The sequence below is a fragment of the Pristiophorus japonicus genome, chromosome 2 (assembly GCF_044704955.1).
Source record: "Pristiophorus japonicus isolate sPriJap1 chromosome 2, sPriJap1.hap1, whole genome shotgun sequence".
Classification (NCBI taxonomy): Eukaryota; Metazoa; Chordata; class Chondrichthyes; family Pristiophoridae; genus Pristiophorus; species Pristiophorus japonicus.
The window spans coordinates 197927419-197947599 of record NC_091978.1 but is presented as its reverse complement, the minus strand read 5'-3'; the positions used below and the strand labels follow the sequence as shown (position 1 = coordinate 197947599).

The following is a 20181-nucleotide window of genomic DNA, read 5'->3' as shown; positions in this document are numbered from 1 at the left end:
CATCCATACAGACCTTGGGGAGAGAGAGAACTGCAAACCTATGCTGCCTGCCTGCTTTCCTGCTGTTTTGAGCTTCTGTCAAAGGTTAAATTTAAGTATGGGGGCAATACTGACAATTCCATACCTTGTGCGAGCCTTCTGCATCATGGTGCTACGTAGGAGATAATTGATTCAACTTCATCGCATCAGGAACTTCAGAGCCCGTAGGATGCTGGGCAGGAGGTGGCCTTACCCATCGGGTATATCGAGACAAACTTTCGTACCTCCACCTGAGTGATGCAGACTGTCAGAAGGCTACGTTTCCGCAAAGAAATTGTAAGTGAGATCTCTGAGTTGGTCAAAGCAGACCGGCATCCTAGCAGCATCAGGAGGACAGCTTTGTCAGTTGAAGTGAAGGTTACAGCTGCACTTTCATTCTATGCCTCCGGATCATTTCAAACTTCAACTGGGGATGTGTGCGCCGTCTCTCAACATGCAATCATGTCTGCATTCGTCAGGTGACGGCTGCACTGTATGCGTGGAGGAATGACTTCATAAAGTTCTCCATGGCCGCCCAAGCAATCCATGACAGGGCTGTCGGCTTCTCCAGGATTGCTGGCTTCCCAAAGGTACAGGGCGGTATTGATTTTACCCACATCGCAAGCACGTTTGGAAGATTCTAAGATGTACAGGAACAGAAAAGGCTTCCAATCCATTAATGGGCTGCTTGTGTCTGACATATCATGTCAGTCGATGCAAGATAACCTGGAAGCACCCATGTTCATTCTACACAGCAGCGTTATATCTGCCATATTTCAGCAAAAGCAGCCAGAAGGGCTGTACTGGCTACTGGGAGACAAAGGGTACGGCTTCGCCACCTGGCTCATGACGCCCTTGCGTGTAACCCGGATGGAAGCTGACCAGGAATACAGCATGTCGCACATTGTGACGCACTGCATCATAGAGAGGACCATTGGTTTATTGAAACAGTATTTCCGATGCCTGGACCATTCCGGAGGCTACTTGCTGTACTTTCTGAGATTGTCGGTCAGTTCACTGTTGTGTGTCGGTCATTTCACAAGTTGGAGGGCCCAGGCGGCAAGTTGGAGCGCCCGGCTTTGCACTCTTCAGAGGCTGGTGTGGGGATTGGAATGGGAGTGACAGTTGATTCTGTCAATGGGCATGGGGTCTGGGTGTGTTACATTATTGCAGCAGCTAACTCCCAACATATCGCCCCTCATGTGTCCTGACAGTGTCTCAACGACCTGCAACATTCCCTCCCTCATGTTGAGCAAAACTGTCTGAACTACCTGCAGCATTCCCTCCCTCATGGCCAGTGATGTGGTTTGCACTACCACTGATATTCCCTCCCTCATGGTGTCCAGGAGTGATTGGGTAAGGTCAATGCTCTCTGCACTCAATGACATCATTTGAACCACATCTGTTAGATCCTGCATCTCAGAAGAGCGCGGTCGAGCTCTCCTTCCCCTCCTCCCCACAAGTGTTCCTCGCTGCATCCCACCACTGGGACCCACAACCTCGGAAGGTGGGGCCCTGGGTGTGCCTCGCTGTGCCTCGCTGCACCACACCACTAGGACCCGCAACCTTGGAAGGTGTGAAACCATGGACTGTCGCACCAATACTCAAACCACTAGTCACGGGAAAGGCTGTCACCTCCATGAGCGGCACCTCCTCCAAAGTCAGTACAACAGTGGGAGCTTCATCCAGATCCATCCCCTCCCCCTCACCCTTGGTCTGGAGGGTTGGATCGGAAGACGTTCTCTTCAGGCTCGTCCGCGTCTGAATCTTCTGCATCATCAGGGTTGGTCTCAAGTTCTGCAAAATATAACAGAACAGCCAAATGGTTGGCAGCAGAGGAGGGGGCAGGGTGGGTGGCATGAGTAGGCTCACACATCGCAGGCCAGACAGCAGGCTGATTTGAAGGACCATGATGAATTTGCAGGACTTACCCCCTCCCTCGAGTGTGGGCCCAGCTTGTGCAGTACTGATTGCTTTTTTCCAGGCAGGACCCATCAAAGCAGTGACCCTGTCTTCCAAGGGTATCAGTGGGTGCAGATTTGCCGGGCCTCCTCCTGTTCAAGCTCTTTCCCTTTTATTATGTGCCACCTTCATCTGCAAAGATATGAAAACCTAACTTTTTAAAGAGGGTGTCTTTCTGCTGGGTGGGACATACAGATGGTCACATTTACAATTGCAATTGTATTGAATAAATGAAAATATTACTTACAGTAACTACTTGACGAAGGTCCTGCACTTCTTTTTACACTGGCCTCCAGATCTGGTGGTGGTCACCATTGCACAGTAATCTTCTGCAACTTGGTTCCAGCATTTCTTCATTTCTTTGAGTAGAACTTTTATGTGACCTCTGCTGGTGTCCAGCTCCTGCCATTGTTGCCCCCTTTTTATAGCCCCATTAGCACATCCGGGGATTCTAACCAGATCGTTTTCGCCCGGGAGAGGGTGATGGTACCAGCTCCCGGGAAATTGCCTGAGAGGTTGCGGAGGCACTGCCATGGCAGCTCGGCGGCCCCACACCGACCCCTTAAAGCCCCGTAGGAGGATGTCAGTGCCAGCTTCACAGGTCGCGAAGCTAGCAGACATCCGCTCTCGGGGCATTGATTGAAGGGGAGGGTGCCAGTAGCTGGGCCGCCATCATTTTCTGTCTGCCCACTCTCGGGTCGGCTCGACGATGGCGGCCCTAGCGTGTAGCCCAGCACTCCGTCTTGGGTGCTGGGCTGCTGGCCCGGTTGGACTCTGCCCTGGTGGTCCAGTGGCGGCCATTAAAGGCCGTGCCGTGTGCGCAGCGGCCCTTCCCTTTAATTGAAGGGGATGGCTCTTGAAGTGCGCAAGTGCTACGCAGAGCATCCGAGTAGCGCTTGACTCTCTGTCCCGGGAACCGCCCCCAAAGGAAGTGGAACGCCGGAAATAGCGCTCCGCTTCCTTTGAGGGGTGATAAGCCCAATTCACCGCCGGGTGCTAAAAGTCTTGGCCCCGGGGCCAGGGCAATTTCGCCTCTCTAATCTTTAAATTTTATCCCCTACGTCGTGCTGCCTTGCCCTAGTTATATTGGATTTTGATCTCTCTCTCTCTCTCTCTCTCTCTCTCTCTCTCTCTCTCTCTCTCTCACTCTCTCGCGCCTCATAAGAAATGTTAATTATCCATCTATTCAGCACATACATTATTGAATTATTTTTTCTATGTTCCAAGTAGTAGTCATCCTTTAATCTAGTTTATCATGTACCTTTATCTCCAATTTGCAGATCCTTGATGTGACATCACTTGGAATCCAGGCAAACTGCCGATTAAGCTCGGTTTGCTATTCAGTTCCTGACTTAATTAGAAACAAAATTAAGCACTACAGAAACAATCTAACATTGATTCTATTTGTATAACTCTCTTAGTTACTGCACAAGTAATAAGTGATCACTTTTAACTGTTTATTTCATGTTATTAGAGCTGTAAACATTTACTATATTTTGTGGAGCGTCCAATTTAAAACTTCACCATACCACTTTCCCCTGGTCTTTATCTGATTTTCACAGATTTAGAGCTCTTTTTTGTTTCCTCAGTTCTGTTGGTCTCAAGTCCGATCTGTAAAGCAGTCACACCCGTCTGTTCCCTTGAAATTCTTAGATTATGAAGCATGCAGTACAAAGGTTGAAGCTTTTTATACTCGTATACTTTCACACTTTCTATTCTGCTGTTCCTGTTTTGCTCCTCCTCCGTCTCTCCAGATCAAAGGGAGTATTGAGATCGAAACAAGATAACCACTTATGAGGGTTAAACTCTAGATGAGTTTCTAAGTGAAATATTTAAATTTCATTAAAATTAAATGCACATGGTAAGTAGCATCAAGATGAATATTTTGAAATTGTGCAAGGAAATTTAGCGTAGAAACTGCTGGAGCTGCAGGTTTTAGTTGATTAAAAACTTTTGAGTTTGTTTTTTTGGTCCTTTACAATTGGCAGTGTAAAACAAAGTAACATATATTCTCAGTTTTGTCTCCCGACAACACCTCATGTGCTGCTGCCTGGTGATTGGCGGAACAGATTGGCTTGATTTCTTGCTGTTGATGAAGTTGGTGACTAAGGGTATTAATAGACTACCTGGAGAATTCATACACCTTGATTCAGAAGATTTAAACTGCACAAAGCAATGTTGAAACATTGCTGTGAAAAGACACATGCAACATATTTCTGATTTTGTAGCATTGACTATAAAACAAACTTTGTTAATTCCAGTTTAGATACTTCTCTCCATGACCCAAGTGATCACTTACTTTCTCTGATATTTATAGTATCTTATAATTCGGACAGGATTTGGTATGCTGTGGCATCTCGTGACAAATCGTGTAAATTTCTACACTTGCTTTGTAAAGTGGAATTTGCTGCCTGAGTACCAGAGTTTTGTATTAAAATCCCAGAGGCAGTAAAGATGTCACTTTCTGAGCAATAACAAATCTGATATCGTAGATGTTTAAAATCTTATTCTCGCGGTATCGGTGCCACTAGCAAGGAGAGAATTTATTGTCCATCCTTAGTTGCCCTTAAGAAAGCAGTGAGTCTCTTGAGCCTCTGCAGTCCATGTGGTGAAGGTACTCCCACAGTGCTGTTAGGGAGGGAATGCAATAAATGTGGTATGTGACTTTCATAAAGCTGTTGACAAGGTATAGCGCAGGAAATGACTGGAGAAGATTAAGGGGCATGAAATTAGGGGTAGGATAGTAAATTGGATTTAAAACTGGTTTGAAGGGTAAATGTGAGATGGTACCTTTTGGTTAAAAAAGTAATAATTATACTTTGAATGGCGGATGACAGGGTAATGTGGAAGAGCAGAGAATTTGGGGGTTTAGGTTCACAAGATCTTAAAAGCAGCGAATACCCTAAATAGCTAATGGAAATTGGATTATATGGTAAGATGTATAGGGCTAAATTCTCGACAGCTTTGCGATCAGTTTTCCGCCTGGGCGAAGCGGAAAAATGTTTTTTTGGCGCTAAACGAGTCGCACAACATTTTGCGTCTGGGCAGAAATTTCGGCGGTGGTTTTGCGGCGGCGCTAAAACTTAGTGTCCGCCTAGTGTTTTCACCATTTGGATGACATCAATCAGCATGCAACGCTGCGCTGTCATAAACTTCCCAATGACCAAGGAGGCACAGAATGAGAGAGCTGTAGGTTTTGGATGAATTGCTGGCTTCCCCAAGGTTCAGGGTGCCATTGATTGTATGCACATCATCCTGCGAGCACCTTTACTCAATCCAGAGATTACCGAAACCGAACGGGTTTCCACTCCATGAATGTACAGATCACCTGCGACCATACTCAGCTTATCATGGCAGTCAATGCCCAATATCCAGGGAGCATCCATGATGCTTTCATTTTGCGTGAGAGCAGTGTCTCATGCCTGTTCGAGCGACAACCACAAGACCAGCGCTGGATACTGGGGGACAAAGGTTACGGTCTCGCCACCTGGCTCATAACCCTCCTCCGGAACCCTCAGAGAGAAGCCGAGCATTGCTATAATGCAAACTATATAGCCACATGCAACATCATCGAACAGACAATTGGAGTGCTCAAACGGTGCTTCTGATGCCTGGATCACGCTGGAGGCTGCCTACAATAATCCCCTCAGCAGGTCTCTGAGTTCATTGTGGTGTGCTGCATGCTACACAGCTTAGCCATCATGAGGGAACGGGATTTGCCAATGGAGATTGCAGGACCACCTCAGGAGAGGGGAGGAGGAGGACGAGCTTGGTGAGGAACCCATGCCAGCACCATGTGAGGCCTCATGGAGCTTTCACTGCTGCAAAAGCCTTACGTCAGCAGCTCATAATTCAACGCTTTGCTTGAAGAGTGTGTGGCATGTTTAACCGTTGCCTGCCCACTCTATCCCACCATGTTGACTATTCTCACTCTTATTCTGCAAATGAGACACTCCACAGGAATGGTTAAGGTGAACAAAAGAATTTATCAAACATTGTAAATGTAATTGTGAAACTGGAATAAAATTTATTAAGTTATAAAAGTTCACAATAATGTTTAACACAATTGGGAAACTTTTAAAACTTATAAAATAGCAACAACAACAATGAAACAACAACCCCTGTACCGAACGTCGTTTACCTCTGGCTCTTCCCCCCACCCCCCCCCCCCCCCCAACCCTGCTCCCTCGCATCATGACCCTACCCAAGTTGGCACCAAGAGTTCGTGCAGCAAGGCGGCCAGAGTCCTCCTGTATTGAGGGGAGAGACAATGGAGACACTGTGTGTGGATCCACTGGAGAAGCTCAGGGTATGGAAGGCCCGGCTTCTGAGTGGCAAGCCTCTTGCTCGGCCTCACCACTCACAGGTGATGTCAGTCTGGGTATGACATTGGGGACTGCAGTGTCAAAGATGGAGGCCATCAATTGCGTGTGAGCAATGACAGCCTCGCAGGTTTTGCGGCCCGCACCAAAAATCTGCGATCCGACCTTCGTCACGTTCACAGATAGTGTCGCGATGCTGGAATCCTACCCAATACCTCTAGGAGCTGGACACTCTCCCTGGACAGTCCCACCATGTCCAGGTGTGCGTCTGCCTGTCTGTCAGCAGACTGGCTTTGCTGACTCATCCTCCAGAGAGATGGCATACGGGATTCAATCCTGGGAGTGTGTTGCTGCATGCCACTTGTACTCGGGGCCTCGGATGGCTGAACCCGAGACTGTTTCTTCCTCGAATGAGGTGCTGTCTGGAGAAAAAACAGATGTTGAGTTCATTGGACTCCCCACCATAACTCCCCCCCACCCCCGGGAATAGGCTGTTCAGTCTGTCTCTTCTTGAAGTCCTCCACCTCCACATCCACATCCAGATGATGGCATGAGGTGGAGGCTTTCTTTGCAGAATGTGGTGCATGCGACTCCTCATCTGTAAATAGAAAACAAAAGCCGGATGGTTAACAGCAGGAGAGAGGGCAGGGTGACATGAGTAAGGTCACATAGCACAGGCTCATTTGAAGGACCGCTTTCCAGAGACGCTGCATCACATTGCCCCAACCCTAGTCCACAGACACTACATCACATTGCCCTAACCCAACCCAGGGATTTTGCAGGACTTATCCTCACTTTTGAACGGGGGCTCAGCACCCCCACAGGCAGTTGCCCTCCTGAGGCACCGCTCAGAGCAGTCACTCTTTCCTCCAGGTCTGCCGCCGCTGCTCCCGGCGGTTGTGGGACATCTTTCGCTGCAAAGATGGGAATAGTTACCAGAGGGCCCGTCTGCTCTTGTGGCGCACACAGATAGCCATCAAAGCACTTATACCAGTCTGTGTGCATTTAATAGAGTCCTATGTTTAATGGCCCTGGAAGTTGCACGTGGTTCATGAGGAAGACATCGAAGTGCAGAAACATCTTTTAAGATCTCAAAAAGCAATCTTAATAATGTGTAAAGATCATTCATGGCAAATAAGGTGCAACACTAAGCCTACCTATACTAACATGTGTCTGATTTATAATTTAAGTAATGAAGGAATGCATCAATAAAAATATTACTCTAATGACCCTGCAATGGTCATTGACTTGCGGCACTGGGTGTGGGTCCTTCGGATTTCTTCGATGTAAGACATCTCCTCAGCAATGCTGGTCCAAATGCAACGATAAACTGCTGGTAAGGGGTTTACTTGCACCCCTCCTGGTTAATTCTGCCCATCTCCTTTCCACAGCAGTCACAAGGGCCATGTTGGCCTCATTGCTAAACTTTCTTGTTCGCTGCCTGCTCCCATCTCCTTCCATTGTAAATGCAATCTAAAAATGGCTGATTCAGCCCTGGGTGTATTGTGCATGCGCATGCGTTCCCTGACAGCTGATCAGAAGCGCGGGAAGAAGAAAAAAATGAGGGGTAAAATTTGCACATGCGCAGAAGGTCCGATTTTTTTTCGGTCGCAAATTTCAGCTCTGGTGTACAAATTCAGTTGCCGGATTTATCGCTATCGCTCTTCACCATTTGGCGAATTTTGAGAGCTCTGGCAGTAACGGTACCCAGCAGTAAAACGGGCAAAATTGCTAAAACCCGAAATTCCCTAGCCCATAGAATATAAAAGTCGAGATGTAATGTGGAATCTATTTAAACCTTTAGTAAGACAACAGTTAGAGTAATGTGTGCAGTTTTGGGCTCCATACTATATGAAGGATGTTGAAGCAATAGAGAGGGCACAGTACATATTTACTCGGATGCTACCTGGTATGAGGATATGCAAATATGAGGAAAGACTTGAAAATTTGAGGTTGATTTCATTAGAGCAGCAGAGATTACAGGGTGGTTTAAAGAAATGATTAAAATTATGAAGGAATAGGTATAAGATTAAATGAAAGTGATTTAGGACAAAGAGCAGGAGAAACATTTTTGCATAGAGGGTTGGAGGGCTGTGGAATTCATGACCAGAATCAGTGATTAAAGCAGAGGTCATGTCAACATTTAAGAAGAGGTTAGGTAGGTGTTTGAAGAAGGAGGAAATAATTGTATTTGGGAATAAGATGGGCACATGGGATTAGAACTACTGCTTGTGTGGAGGATAAACACCAACATGGATTGGTTGGGTCAAAGGATCTACATAACATAAGAACTCTGAGCAGGAGTAGGCCACCTGGTCCCTCGAGTTTGCTCCTCCATTCAATAAGATCATGGCTGAACTGATCATGGACTTGGCTCCACTTCCCTGCACTCATCCCATAACCCTTTATTCCCTTATTCCTCAAAAATCTGTCTATCTCCGCCTTAAATATATTCAATGACCCAGCTTCCACAGCTCTCTGGGGCAGAGAATTCCATAGATTTACAATCCTCTGAGAGAAGAAATTCCTCCTCATCTCAGTTTTAAATGGGCGGCCCCTTATTCTGAGACTGTCCCCTAGTTTTAGTTTCCCCTATGAGTGGAAATATCCTCCCCGCATCCAACTTGTTGAGCTCCCTCATTATCTTATATGTTTCAATAAGATCACCTCTCATTCTTCTGAAGTCCAATGAGTAGAGGCCCAACTTACTCAACCTATCTTCATAAGTCAACCCCCTCATCTCCGGAATCAACCTAGTGAACCTCTGTACAGCCTCCAATGCAAGTATATCCTTCCTTAAATACGGAGACCAAAACTGTACGCAGTACTCCAGGTGTGGTCTTGCCAATACCCTGTACAGTTGTAGCAGGACGTCTCTGCTTTTATACTCTATCCCCTTTGCAATAAAGACCAAAATTCCATTTGCCTTCCTGATTACTTGCTGTACTTGCATACTAACTTTTTGTGCTTCAAGCACAAGGACCCCCAGGTCCCTCTGTACTGCAGTACTTTACAATTTTTCTCCATTTAAATTATAATTTGCTTTTCTATTATTTCTGCCAAAGTGGATAACCTCACATTTTCCCACATTATACTCCATCTGCCAAATTTTTGCCCACTCACTTAGGCTATCTATATCCCTTTGCATATTTTTTGTGTCCTCCTCACAATTTGCTTTCCCACCCATCTTTGTACCATCAGCAAACTTGGCTACATTACACTCGGTCCCTTCATCCAAGTCATTAATATAGATTGTAAATAGTTGAGGACCCAGCACTGATCTGTCACTGTTTGCCAACCGGAAAATGACCCTATGTCCATCTTTTATATTCTTTGTAATTCTATGTAACTTTCCACTACAAATCACTTTACCTACTTATGATTTTTAGTATTCACAACTTAGCATTGCAGTAATACTGATTTTCTAGAATCCTCCTCAACCGTCTTCTCCCTGTGGCTGAGGAGCTCCTCTCGGAGTCACAGTGCGGATTCCATCCCCTACGGGGTACAGCGGACATGATTTTTACAGCGCGACAGCTACAAGAAAAATGAAGGGAACAGCGCCAACCCTTGTACATGGCCTTCTTTGACCTTACAAATGCCTTTGACACACTCAACCGCGAGGGTCTATGGAGCATCCTCCTCCATTTCAGCTGCTCCCAAAGGTTCATCACCATCCCCCACCTGCTCTACGACGACATGCAGGCCGTGATCCTTACCAACGGATCCATTACAGACCCAATCCACGTTCGGACCGGGGTCAAACAGGGTTGCGTCATTGCGCCATCCCTCTTCTCAATCTTCCTCTCTGCCATGCTCCACTTCACACTCAACAAACTCCCTGCTGGAGTGGAACAAAACTACAGAACCAGTGGGAACCTGTTCAACCATCGTCGTCTCCAGGCCAAGTCCAAGAACGTCCCAACCTCTGTCATCGAGCTACGGTTTGCGGACGATGCTTGTGTCAGCGCACATTCAGAGGCTGAACTCCCAAGCCCATAGTCAACGTCTTTACCGAGGCGTACATTGTATGGGCCTTACACTAAACATCCAAAAGACAAAGGTCCTCCACCAGCCTGTCCATGCCACACAGCACTATCCCCCAGCCATCAAGATCCATGGCGCGGCCCTGGACAACGTGGACCACTTCCCATACCTCTGGAGCCTTTTATCAACAAGGGCAGACATTGACGACAAGATTCTGCACCTGCGCCAGTGCAGCCTTTGGCCGCCTGAGGAAAAGAGTGTTTGAAGATCTGTAGTGATACCTGCCCTCCTATATGGCTCAGAGAAGTGGACCATGTACAGTGGACACTTCAAATCGCTGGAGAAATACCACCAACGATGTCTCCGCAAAATCCTGCATTCCCCTGGGAGGACAGACGCACCAACATTGGCGTCCTCGACCAGGCCAGCATCCCCAGTATTGAAGCACTGACCACACTCGACCAGCTCTGCTGGGTGGGTCACATTGTTCGCATGCCTGATACAAGACTCCCAAAGGAAGCGCTCTACTCTGAACTCCTTCATGGCAAACGAGCCTAAGGTGGGCAGAGGAAACATTTCAAGGACACTCTCAAAGCCTCCTTGATAAAATGCAACATCCCCACCGACACCTGGGAGTCCCTGGCCAAAGACCACCTAAAGTGAAGGAAGTGCATCCGGTAGAGCGCTGAGCAGCTCAAGTCTCGTCGCCGAGAGCATCCAGAGACCAGGCGGAAGGAGCATGCGGCAAACCAGTCCCACCCACTCTTTCCTTCAATGACCGTCTGTCTCACCTGTGACAGAGACTGTGGTTCTCATTATTGGACTGTTCAGTCACCTAAGAACTCATTTTTAGAGTGGAAGCAAGTCTTCCTCGATTCCGAGGGACTGCCTATGATGATGATGATGAATACCTGGCAAAGAATCCAGTTTTATTTATAACAGTTTCTCTCCCCCTCTGTCTTTCGCATTGTCTTTAATTCAGTTTATAATTTGCAATCGCTTCATTTTTCTGCTGCATTATAGAAATCAGCTGTTAATATGCTACAAAATGTAAAAGTAAATGGGGTAGAAATTGCCCTCCATCGGAAACGGGGCGCACCTACCGTTTTTGAAGTGTTTTGGCTACCGCAATGGATGAGGTGACCTATCCGGCGAAATTCAACTCCTCGGGGTCTTTTTCCAGCAGTGCGGAAGTGGATTATCATGGGGGCGAAGTGGGAACGGAGTGGAGTAGCCGTCATTAGCGGGGCAGAAGTGTGGCCAGGACAGAGTGTCCGCAGCTGTCAGTCATTAGCACCACACTGATGACGTCATTGCGATGACGCGTCACAACATCTCTCCCCTTCAGTTTAAAAGGGAGGGCCACTGCGAACTCTGCATTCCTTTTAGTTAGGTCCACTGGGTTGTCAAAGAAGGTTTCGGCCAGGTCAGCGGCCTGGCACCCAAGCCCCTCTTGGGTGCCAGGCTGCCTGTTGGTGGCCCGGCTGAACCCAGGGGCATAATTGTTCGGCCGACCTGGCAGTCGGCTGACAAAAAAAAAATAACATGGCGGCCACGGCAGTGCGCCCTCCCCTTTGAGAGCAGCCAAGCTGCCATTTCACAGAGAGTGCACTGACAGAAAAAGCTGTCGGGGGCATCGGCCGGTGGCGGGGCCGCTCCCACGGGACAATTTCAGGTAAGGGGCAATTTCGCAAGGGGTCCCTGCCAGAAGGTAAGGGGTCGAGTGTGCATGCTGCGACAGGAAAACAGGCAGAGCGGTCCCAGACACCGCTCTGCTCCTGAAGGCAATTTACAAAATGGCAGCCAGTCCACGGAGAGTCAGCGGCCATTCCACGCCCTCCCATGGCCGCCGGTTTATCAACGGTCAAAGGCCTTATTGAAAGGGGCAATTTTGGCCCCAATGTTTTCACAACTTGCGGCTTCCTTATTTAATAGTACTAGATAAGCCAGGCCATCTACCAACAATGCTGCCTTTATTCCGGCTGGGTCCCTCCTTGTGCTCATAGAAGCATACAGCAAGGAAGGAGGTCATTCGACCCAATGTGCCTTTGCCGGCTCTTTGAAAAAGCTATCCAATTTGTCTCACTCCCCTGCTCTTTCCCCATAGGCATGCAAATGTATCCTTTTTAAGTATATATACCATTCCCTTTTGAAAGTTACTATTGAATCTGCTTCCATCACCCTTTCAGGAAGGTCATTGCAGATCATAACAACTCGCTGCGTAAAAAGAATTCTCCTACTCTTTCCCCCCCCCCCCTGGTTCATTTGTCAATTATCTTGCATCGGTGTCCTCTGGTTACTGACCCCTGCCGGTGGAAACAGTTTCTTATTTACTCTATTAAAACCCTTCATGATTTTGAACACTTCCATTAATTCTCCCCTTAGTTCTCTCTGCTCTAAGGAGAACAATCCTAGATATCTAGTCTCTCCACATAGCTGAACTAATGTGCTGTTCCTGACTTCCTTCTCATTGCTGTGCTAATCCCTTTCTTGCTTTTCCCTCCACCTTCGCACAGTTGTGACCAAAGATAGAGTCATGAGGCTTGAACAGATGGCAATAAAGCAGTACGTCAATAGAACTCGTATCACGTTGCCAGTTTGCAGTAGAAGATCCCCGTTTCCATGTGCCTCCCCTGAAGGAGGAATTAAAGTAGCATAATTCAACTGAATATGAATTTAATTCTATCGGGGCAATGTGTGTTGTCGTCGTTAAATAGTTCATGCCGTTCCTTCTCAGCCAAGTCCGGATGCAAATTGAAAAATATTTTTTATAAGCAAAGATTCAGTTACCTTTTTTACAATGACTTAATTTGCATGTTGCACTGTGTATTTTAATATTGTTATATTGTTTCCAAAAATTAATGCACTTTTATCTGGATCATTTCAACATCTACAATTATTATTCTAAGTAATGATAAAATCTTTTATTTCCATTACATCTTTTAAAATATATAATGGTACTGCACAGTTAAACAGCAAAATAATGGCCATAAAATTGCAAATATTGTAGAGCAAAGTACTAATATATTTAATACCTGTTTCATGTACCTTATTTTTTTTAAATGTAATTGTCAATAAAGCTGTAAAACCTGTTTGTAAATTATATGTAGCTTGGACACTGATTCACTTTATTAACTTTTTATAGTCTGCCTCTGAAGCATTTCAAACATTCTTGTGTCAAGACAACGGAGAGTCTGTTATTATGGTGACTGACCCACCATTTGGGGGCCTGGTGGAGGCCCTAGCCCACAGCTTCAAAAAGATTGTTGGTATATGGAAGACTTCACAGAACAAAGGTATGGAATCTCAGTATGATGTGTATTCAAATGTATGGAAGAAGAATATTTTGTACTTGGGAACATAGGAACTTTAGGAATCAGCCCCTCGAGCCTGCTCTGCCATTATCTAATTGGTATACTAAAGGTAGGTGATCCTATTTGGTGTCCTTATCTGCACCTCAACTCCATTTACCTGCCTCTATCCATATCCATTGATCATCATCATCATAGGCAGTCCCTCGAAACGAGAATGACGCGCTTCCACGCTAAAAAGGGATGAGTTCACAGGTGTTTCAATGAAGGATCTAATATTTCAGGTCCGGAACTACATATTGAAGGGTGGAAGATGCCTGTGCGTGGATTTTGTTAACGTGTGGTGGCCGTTGCACACCAGCCACCACATGGGCTTGACAGAACTAGGTCTTGGTCCAGTGGCAAGGATTACACAAGACGACCGGAGACCAGCTCCGCTGCACGGGCTTAGTGCGCACACATATCGCAGTGTCGGCTGGCCCATGCTGCCCCTGGGCCCACGCCTCTTCTGCACCAAACTCGCGCCTCTCCCTGGTCCCGTATCTACGAGTTCTCATTGTTATTGATGAGAAAAAAAAACAAACACACTAAACACCATAATAAAAAAACACACCTCACATGATTGAAGTTAATTGAAATTAAAGTTAATAAATCCCTTGATACCCTTGCCTAACAAACATCTATCAATCTCAGTCTTGAAAACTTCAATTGTCGCCGCAACCACAGCCTTTTGTAGGAGAAAACTTTTACTGAGAAATCAGTAAAAGTTAGCAGTTAGGTATAAGAAGTAATCAAAAAGGCTAATGGAATGTTGGCCTTTATCTCAAAGGGGCTGGACTACAAAGGTCGGGAAGTGGCATTTCATTGTATAGAGCCTTGGTCAGACCCCACCTGGAGTATTGCGTTCAGTTTTGGGCACTGAACCTCAGGAAGGATACATTGGCCTTGGAGGGGGTTCTACCAACCTTTGTGTGAGAAAGTGGGCTTCCTGATTTCGCTCCTGGATGAGTTAGCTCTAATTGTAAGATTCCCCTTGTTCTTGATTTCCTCACCAGAGGAAATAGTTTCTCTGTATCTACCCTATCAAATCACCCCTCAATCTGCTATACTCGAGGAAATACAAGGCAAGTTTATGCAATCTGTCCTCATGTAAGCCCCGATATCATTCTGGTGAATCTGCACTGTTCCCCCTCCAAGGCCAATGTATCCTTCCTGAGGTTCAGTGCCCAAGCTGAACGCAATACTCCAGATGGTGTCTGACCAAGGCTCTATACAATGAAGCACCACTTCCCCACCTTTGAGTTCCGGCCCCTTTGAGATAAAGGCCAACATTTCATTAGCCTTCTTGATTACTTATACCTGTCCGCTAACTTTTACTGATTTATAGACTTGGAACTCCAAAAAGAGTTTTATAGACTTGGACTCTCAACTTACCTGTGGAGAAAAGGTGGAAGAAAGCAATAAAAGTTAACTGTTCCAAATATGAAAGAACATTTAAAAGATCTTAAAAGTATATGCTTGCTTAAACCCAGAGTTAAATGCTTTCACAAACTATGAAAAAATGCAGTATGATTAGGAGCTGTTAGCTCAAAGAATTTACCCCATCATACTGAACACTGCAGTTAATGAATAGCTTGTTTATTGTTGTGTCTGAGAGTTAATCAGTATTCGATTATGCTGCCTCCAATTTACTAGACCCGACCTGTTTACACTTTAGGATAGTTCCATGAAACAAGGGGCACTTCAAAAATGACTACACACAGGTGCTCCCATTGCACAAGCTGTCTCATTGGCAGTTCACCCTTTTGTCAAATGTCACACTCCACCACCACACTGCTTTTTCCTTCAGATTTCTCTCCTCATAGTGAGCTATTGTTCATGCCCAAGTCTAGACAGTAAGTACTGATGAGCCATCACAATCCTGTCACATGCACATTACCTGCATGTATTAACAGATCGCAGATCTACTGAGGGCAGTTGTATCCACCTTAGACATTAGCATGGTTAAAATCGATTAGGCAGGGTTTGTATCTGGTTTGTATGGCTCAATGTTAAGGTGCATCAAAGGATATTGGGATGTAAATTTTAAAATATATTTGTGTGTAAGCAAAGTGCATGAGTGGTATATTTTCACAATGTGTGGGTGATGTATTTAGATTCTAAATTTAGTGCAGCTGTAGCAAAAAGGAATGAGCTGATTAGTTTGGGGAAATTATTGGGTAGGAGAGGTGATGAAAGAAGAGAAGAATAACTTATACTGGTCTGAAGAGCCTCAATCTGGATCAGTTAATTTGGTTCATTTATAATACCAGAAGGTTTTTTACTGCCAATATTTTAGTACTGATTTCAGAAGTCATGAGCTGCCTTCAGTCATTTACATTTCTCGATCCTTATTCTTGATGGTAGTAGACTTGTCGACCCAGTTTTTTCATGGGTCTGTGAGTCTGCCACCAGGCTACGAAAACATTGTGACTATTTGCACTATTTTTTCTGTCCTTCTGCGCCTGCGACCTCTGGACTCCACCCCCGAAGCCTCCCACCCGGAAGTGGGGCCCCAGAATTGACCATGTCGTTCCTCCGACTGAGCTGCGCTGCTGATCCTCCGAGCACTGACTTCTGAGAGAGAGAAAATGTCGAAAGTCGTGAGGGAGGGAGAGAGAGAGAGAGTCGGGGGGGTGAAGAGAAAGAGAGAGAGTGGGACACACACATGGTGGGGGGGTGGGGGAGGGAAGGAAGAAGAGAGACACACACCCGGGAGGGGAGAGGGGGGGAGGAAGAGAGAGAGACGTTGGGGGGGGGGGTGGAAAGGAAGAGAGAGAGAGACACACGAGCGGGAGAGAGAGATACACATGAGGGGGGAGAGAGAGAGTGACACACGAGGGTGGAGAGAGAGAGTGACACATGAGGGTGGGGGGGAAGAGAGAGAGACACAAGGAGGGAAGAGAGATGCACACGAGGGGGCCAGAGGGAGAGAGTGGCACCCGAGGGGTGGGGGGGGGGGGTGGGAGAAAAAGACAGAGAGAAACGAGGGGGGGGGGGGAGAGAGAGAGTGAAACCGGGGGGGCAAGGGAAGAGAGAGAGAGAGACACCAGGGGGGCAAGGGAAGAGAGAGAGAGAGAGACACCCGGGGGTGGGGGGCGGGGAGGAGGAGAGGGAGACACAGACACGCGGAGAGGGAGACACAGACACGCGGGGAGGGAGAGACGGAGTGGGGAGAGAGGGAGAGACGGACACGCGGAGTGGGGGGAGAGGGAGAGACGGAACTCCGGGAAGATGGATCACATTCTTCCAATGCCCTTTACACCCACACCTGATTTCTCAAAGCTCGGTGCGTGTGTTACAATGGACATTGTTGGAGTGGATGAAATCCAGAAGTCACGACACTGCCACTATTCATTTCATACCCAATAAACCTGTTAATAATCCGCGACCCCCACACAATGCCCCATCTATGGCGTGGGGGGCCGGTAAGGTCAGGAACGTGGGCTGAGAGGGGCATGAACTTGAGCTGGTGGGGTAAGGAACTTGTGCTGGGGGAAGCATACACTTGGGCTGGTATAAGGGACTTCAGCTGGAACTTAAGGCTTTTGCTGGGTTGGTGGAGATCTATCCTCTCTGGTTTCTGAAGTCAGAATGGATTGAATTACACTTTGCAAAGTCATTCAGAACTTGGGCTGGGCGGTTCCAGTTCCACATTCCAGAGAAACTTCTGGGTGTGGCTTATCCTCCAAGGGGACCAATCAGCAATCAGGTCATGTGATAATGGAGAACCAATTAGAGTAAATGTGGCCATTTTGACAGTGCAAGTAACTGTGTCCATAAGAAGACAGGATATAGCAGTTTAAATGCCGGATGCAAACTCCTGGATGCTTGTCTTCTGGGATCACAACGAAATCATTGCGAGTGTAAAAGCAGCTAAAATGAATATTGTTTTTTTACTTGAAATGTGAATATCATTTTATTTTTAAAGGGAGCCTTCATATCTAAATTGTTTGCAGATCTGCAGTGAAATCTTCTGCAGGTAGGTAAGCACAACCAGAGCAAAGCAAATACTCCAAACAGTAGAAACAGAAAATGCTGGAAATACACAGCAGTTCAGGCAGCACCTGTGAAGAGAGAAACAGGGTTAACATTTCAGGTCGATGACCTTTCGTCAGAACTGGAAAAAGTTAGAGATGTAACAGGTTTTAAACAAGTACAGAGGCAGGGAAAGAGGGGAGGAGAGAAAAGAATAAAAGGGAAGGTCTGTGATAGGGTGGAAGGCAGGAGAGATTAAATGGCAAAAGGGATGGTCGTACAAAGCAAAAGGAGATGGTAATGGGACAAGTAAATAAACAAAAGATGGGTCTAGAAGTGTAAATGGGAATATCAGAATCATCATCAGCTGCCATCTGAACAAAAGGGTGTCAGAGGTTATGATCTGAAATTGTTGAACTCAATGTTTAGTCTGGAAGGCTGTAAAGTGCCTAATTGAAAGACGAGGTGTTGTTCCTCGAGCTTACATTGAGCTTCATTGGAACAATGTAAGAGGGCGAGGACAGAGAAGTCAGCATGGAAGTGGAGCGGAGAATTAAATTCTCAGGCGACTGAAAGTTCAGAGTCACACTTGAGGACTGAACGGAGGTGTTCCACAAAGCGGTCACCCAATCTGCATTAGGTCTCTCCACAATTGAGAAAAAGCATTGTGAACAGCGAATACAGTATACTAAATTGAAAGAAGTACAAGTAAATCGCTGTTTCACCTGGAAGGAGTGTTTGGGCTCCTGGACAGTGGGGCGGGAAGAAGTTAAAGGGTAGGTGTTGCATCTCCTGCGCTTACACGGGAGCGTGACGTTTGAAGTGGAGGGGGTGTTGGGGGTGATTTGAGGAATGGACCAGGGTGTCACAGAGGGAACAGTCCCTTCAGAATGCTGATAGGGGAGGGGAAAATGTGTTTGGTAGTGGGATCACGCTGGAGGTGGCAGAAATGGTGACGGGTGATCCATGGAATGTGGAGGCTAATGGGGTGGTAGATGAGGACAAGGGGAACCCTATCGTGGTTCTCGGAGGGAGGGGAAGGGGTGACAGCAGAAGTGCGGGAAATGGAAGAGTCACGGTCAAGGGCCATGTCAATCATGATGGAGGGGAATCCTCAGTCGAGGAAAACGGAAATGGTATGGAAGGTGACATCGTCAGAACAGATGTGACAGAGAAGCTGGGTGAATGGAATGGAGTCCTTACGGAAATGGGGTGGGAGGAAGTATAGTCAAGGTAGCTGTAGGAGTCAATGACCTTGCAGTGGATATTGTTCGATAACCTATCCGCAGAAATGGAGACAGAGAAGTTGAGGAAGGGGAGATTCGAAGATGGACCATGTGAAGCTGAGGGAAGAGCGGAAGTTGGAAGCAAAGTGAATGAAATTTTCTAGATCGGGGCAAGAGCAGGAAACAGCACCGATACAGCCATCAATGTATCAGAAAAAGAGGTGAGAGAGGGGATCCAAGTAGGATTGGAACAAAGAATATTCCACATATCCAATGAAAAGGCAGGCACATCTAGGACCCATGCGGGTTCCCATAGCAACATCTTTGATTTGGAGGAAGTGAGTGGAGTCAAAGGAGAAGCTGTTTAATATGAGAACAAGTTCAGCCAGGTGGAGGAGCATGATGGTGGATGGGGACTATGTCCATAATGAAAAGGAGAGAGTTGGGGCCAGGAAATTGGAACTGTTAAAGTGGTAGAGGGTGTCAGAAGAGTCGTGGTGAGTAGAGACTGGTCCCCCAGGGCAGTGCTGGATTGGGGGCCTATGAGGTTGGAGGCCGTGGAGGGAAATCTCCAGAGGCGATGAGTTGAGCGACAGTATTGGCTTGATGTTCGATAGCAGAGTATTAAGGTTCCTATGTTTAGATGATCAAGGAAGTGTCACACATTTAAAACCATCAGCCAGGTTTGGAGTTATATAGATAGATATTGAAAGATTGGAGGGGCTACCAATTAGTCCCACTCCCTGCTCTTATCCCATAACCCTGCAAATATTTCCTTTTTAAGTACTTATCCAATTCCCTTTTGAAGGTTACTGTTGAATCTGCTTCCTCCACCCTTTCAGGCAGTGCATTCCAGATCATCACAACTCGCTGAGTAAAACAAATTCTCCTCATTGCCTTGCTTTTTTGTTTTTGTCTTTTTAACATTTTAAACACCTCGATCAAATCACTCCTCAATCTCTTATATTATACAGCCCAAGTTTAAAAGGAAAAGAAAGACTTGCATTTATATAGTGTTTTTCATGACCACCAGACATCCTAAGGCACTTTACAGCCATTGCAGTTTATACAACCTGTCTTCAAATGAATTCTCTAAGGCCTGCCACATAAAACACAAGATTGTCGCAGCTCAGCATCACATTCTGGACACATTTACTGAGAGAATGCACAGTTGCCATGGTTTCTGTCTCTATTTTCATTAAAATCTACACCATCGGTAAATACTTTATGAAGTGGTATCAACTGATAGAGAGACCAGAGGTGCTGGCTTCGATTCCCAGTCTGCTGAGTTCGCAAATTTTAGCTGTAAAGGAAGAGGAAGAAATGCGCGCGCACACA

At 46.4% G+C, this 20181-nt stretch overlaps 1 protein-coding gene across 2 annotated transcripts in view; it reads left to right on the top strand.

Annotated features, from left to right (window-relative positions):
- Positions 1 to 20181, top strand: part of zcchc4 (zinc finger, CCHC domain containing 4) — a 131513-nt gene that overhangs the window by 88154 nt on the left and 23178 nt on the right. For both annotated transcript variants that reach the window (XM_070870721.1, XM_070870722.1), the window contains exon 7: positions 13435 to 13585. In XM_070870721.1, the coding sequence (XP_070726822.1) occupies positions 13435 to 13585 (151 nt within the window). The remainder of the gene's footprint in view (positions 1 to 13434; positions 13586 to 20181) is intronic.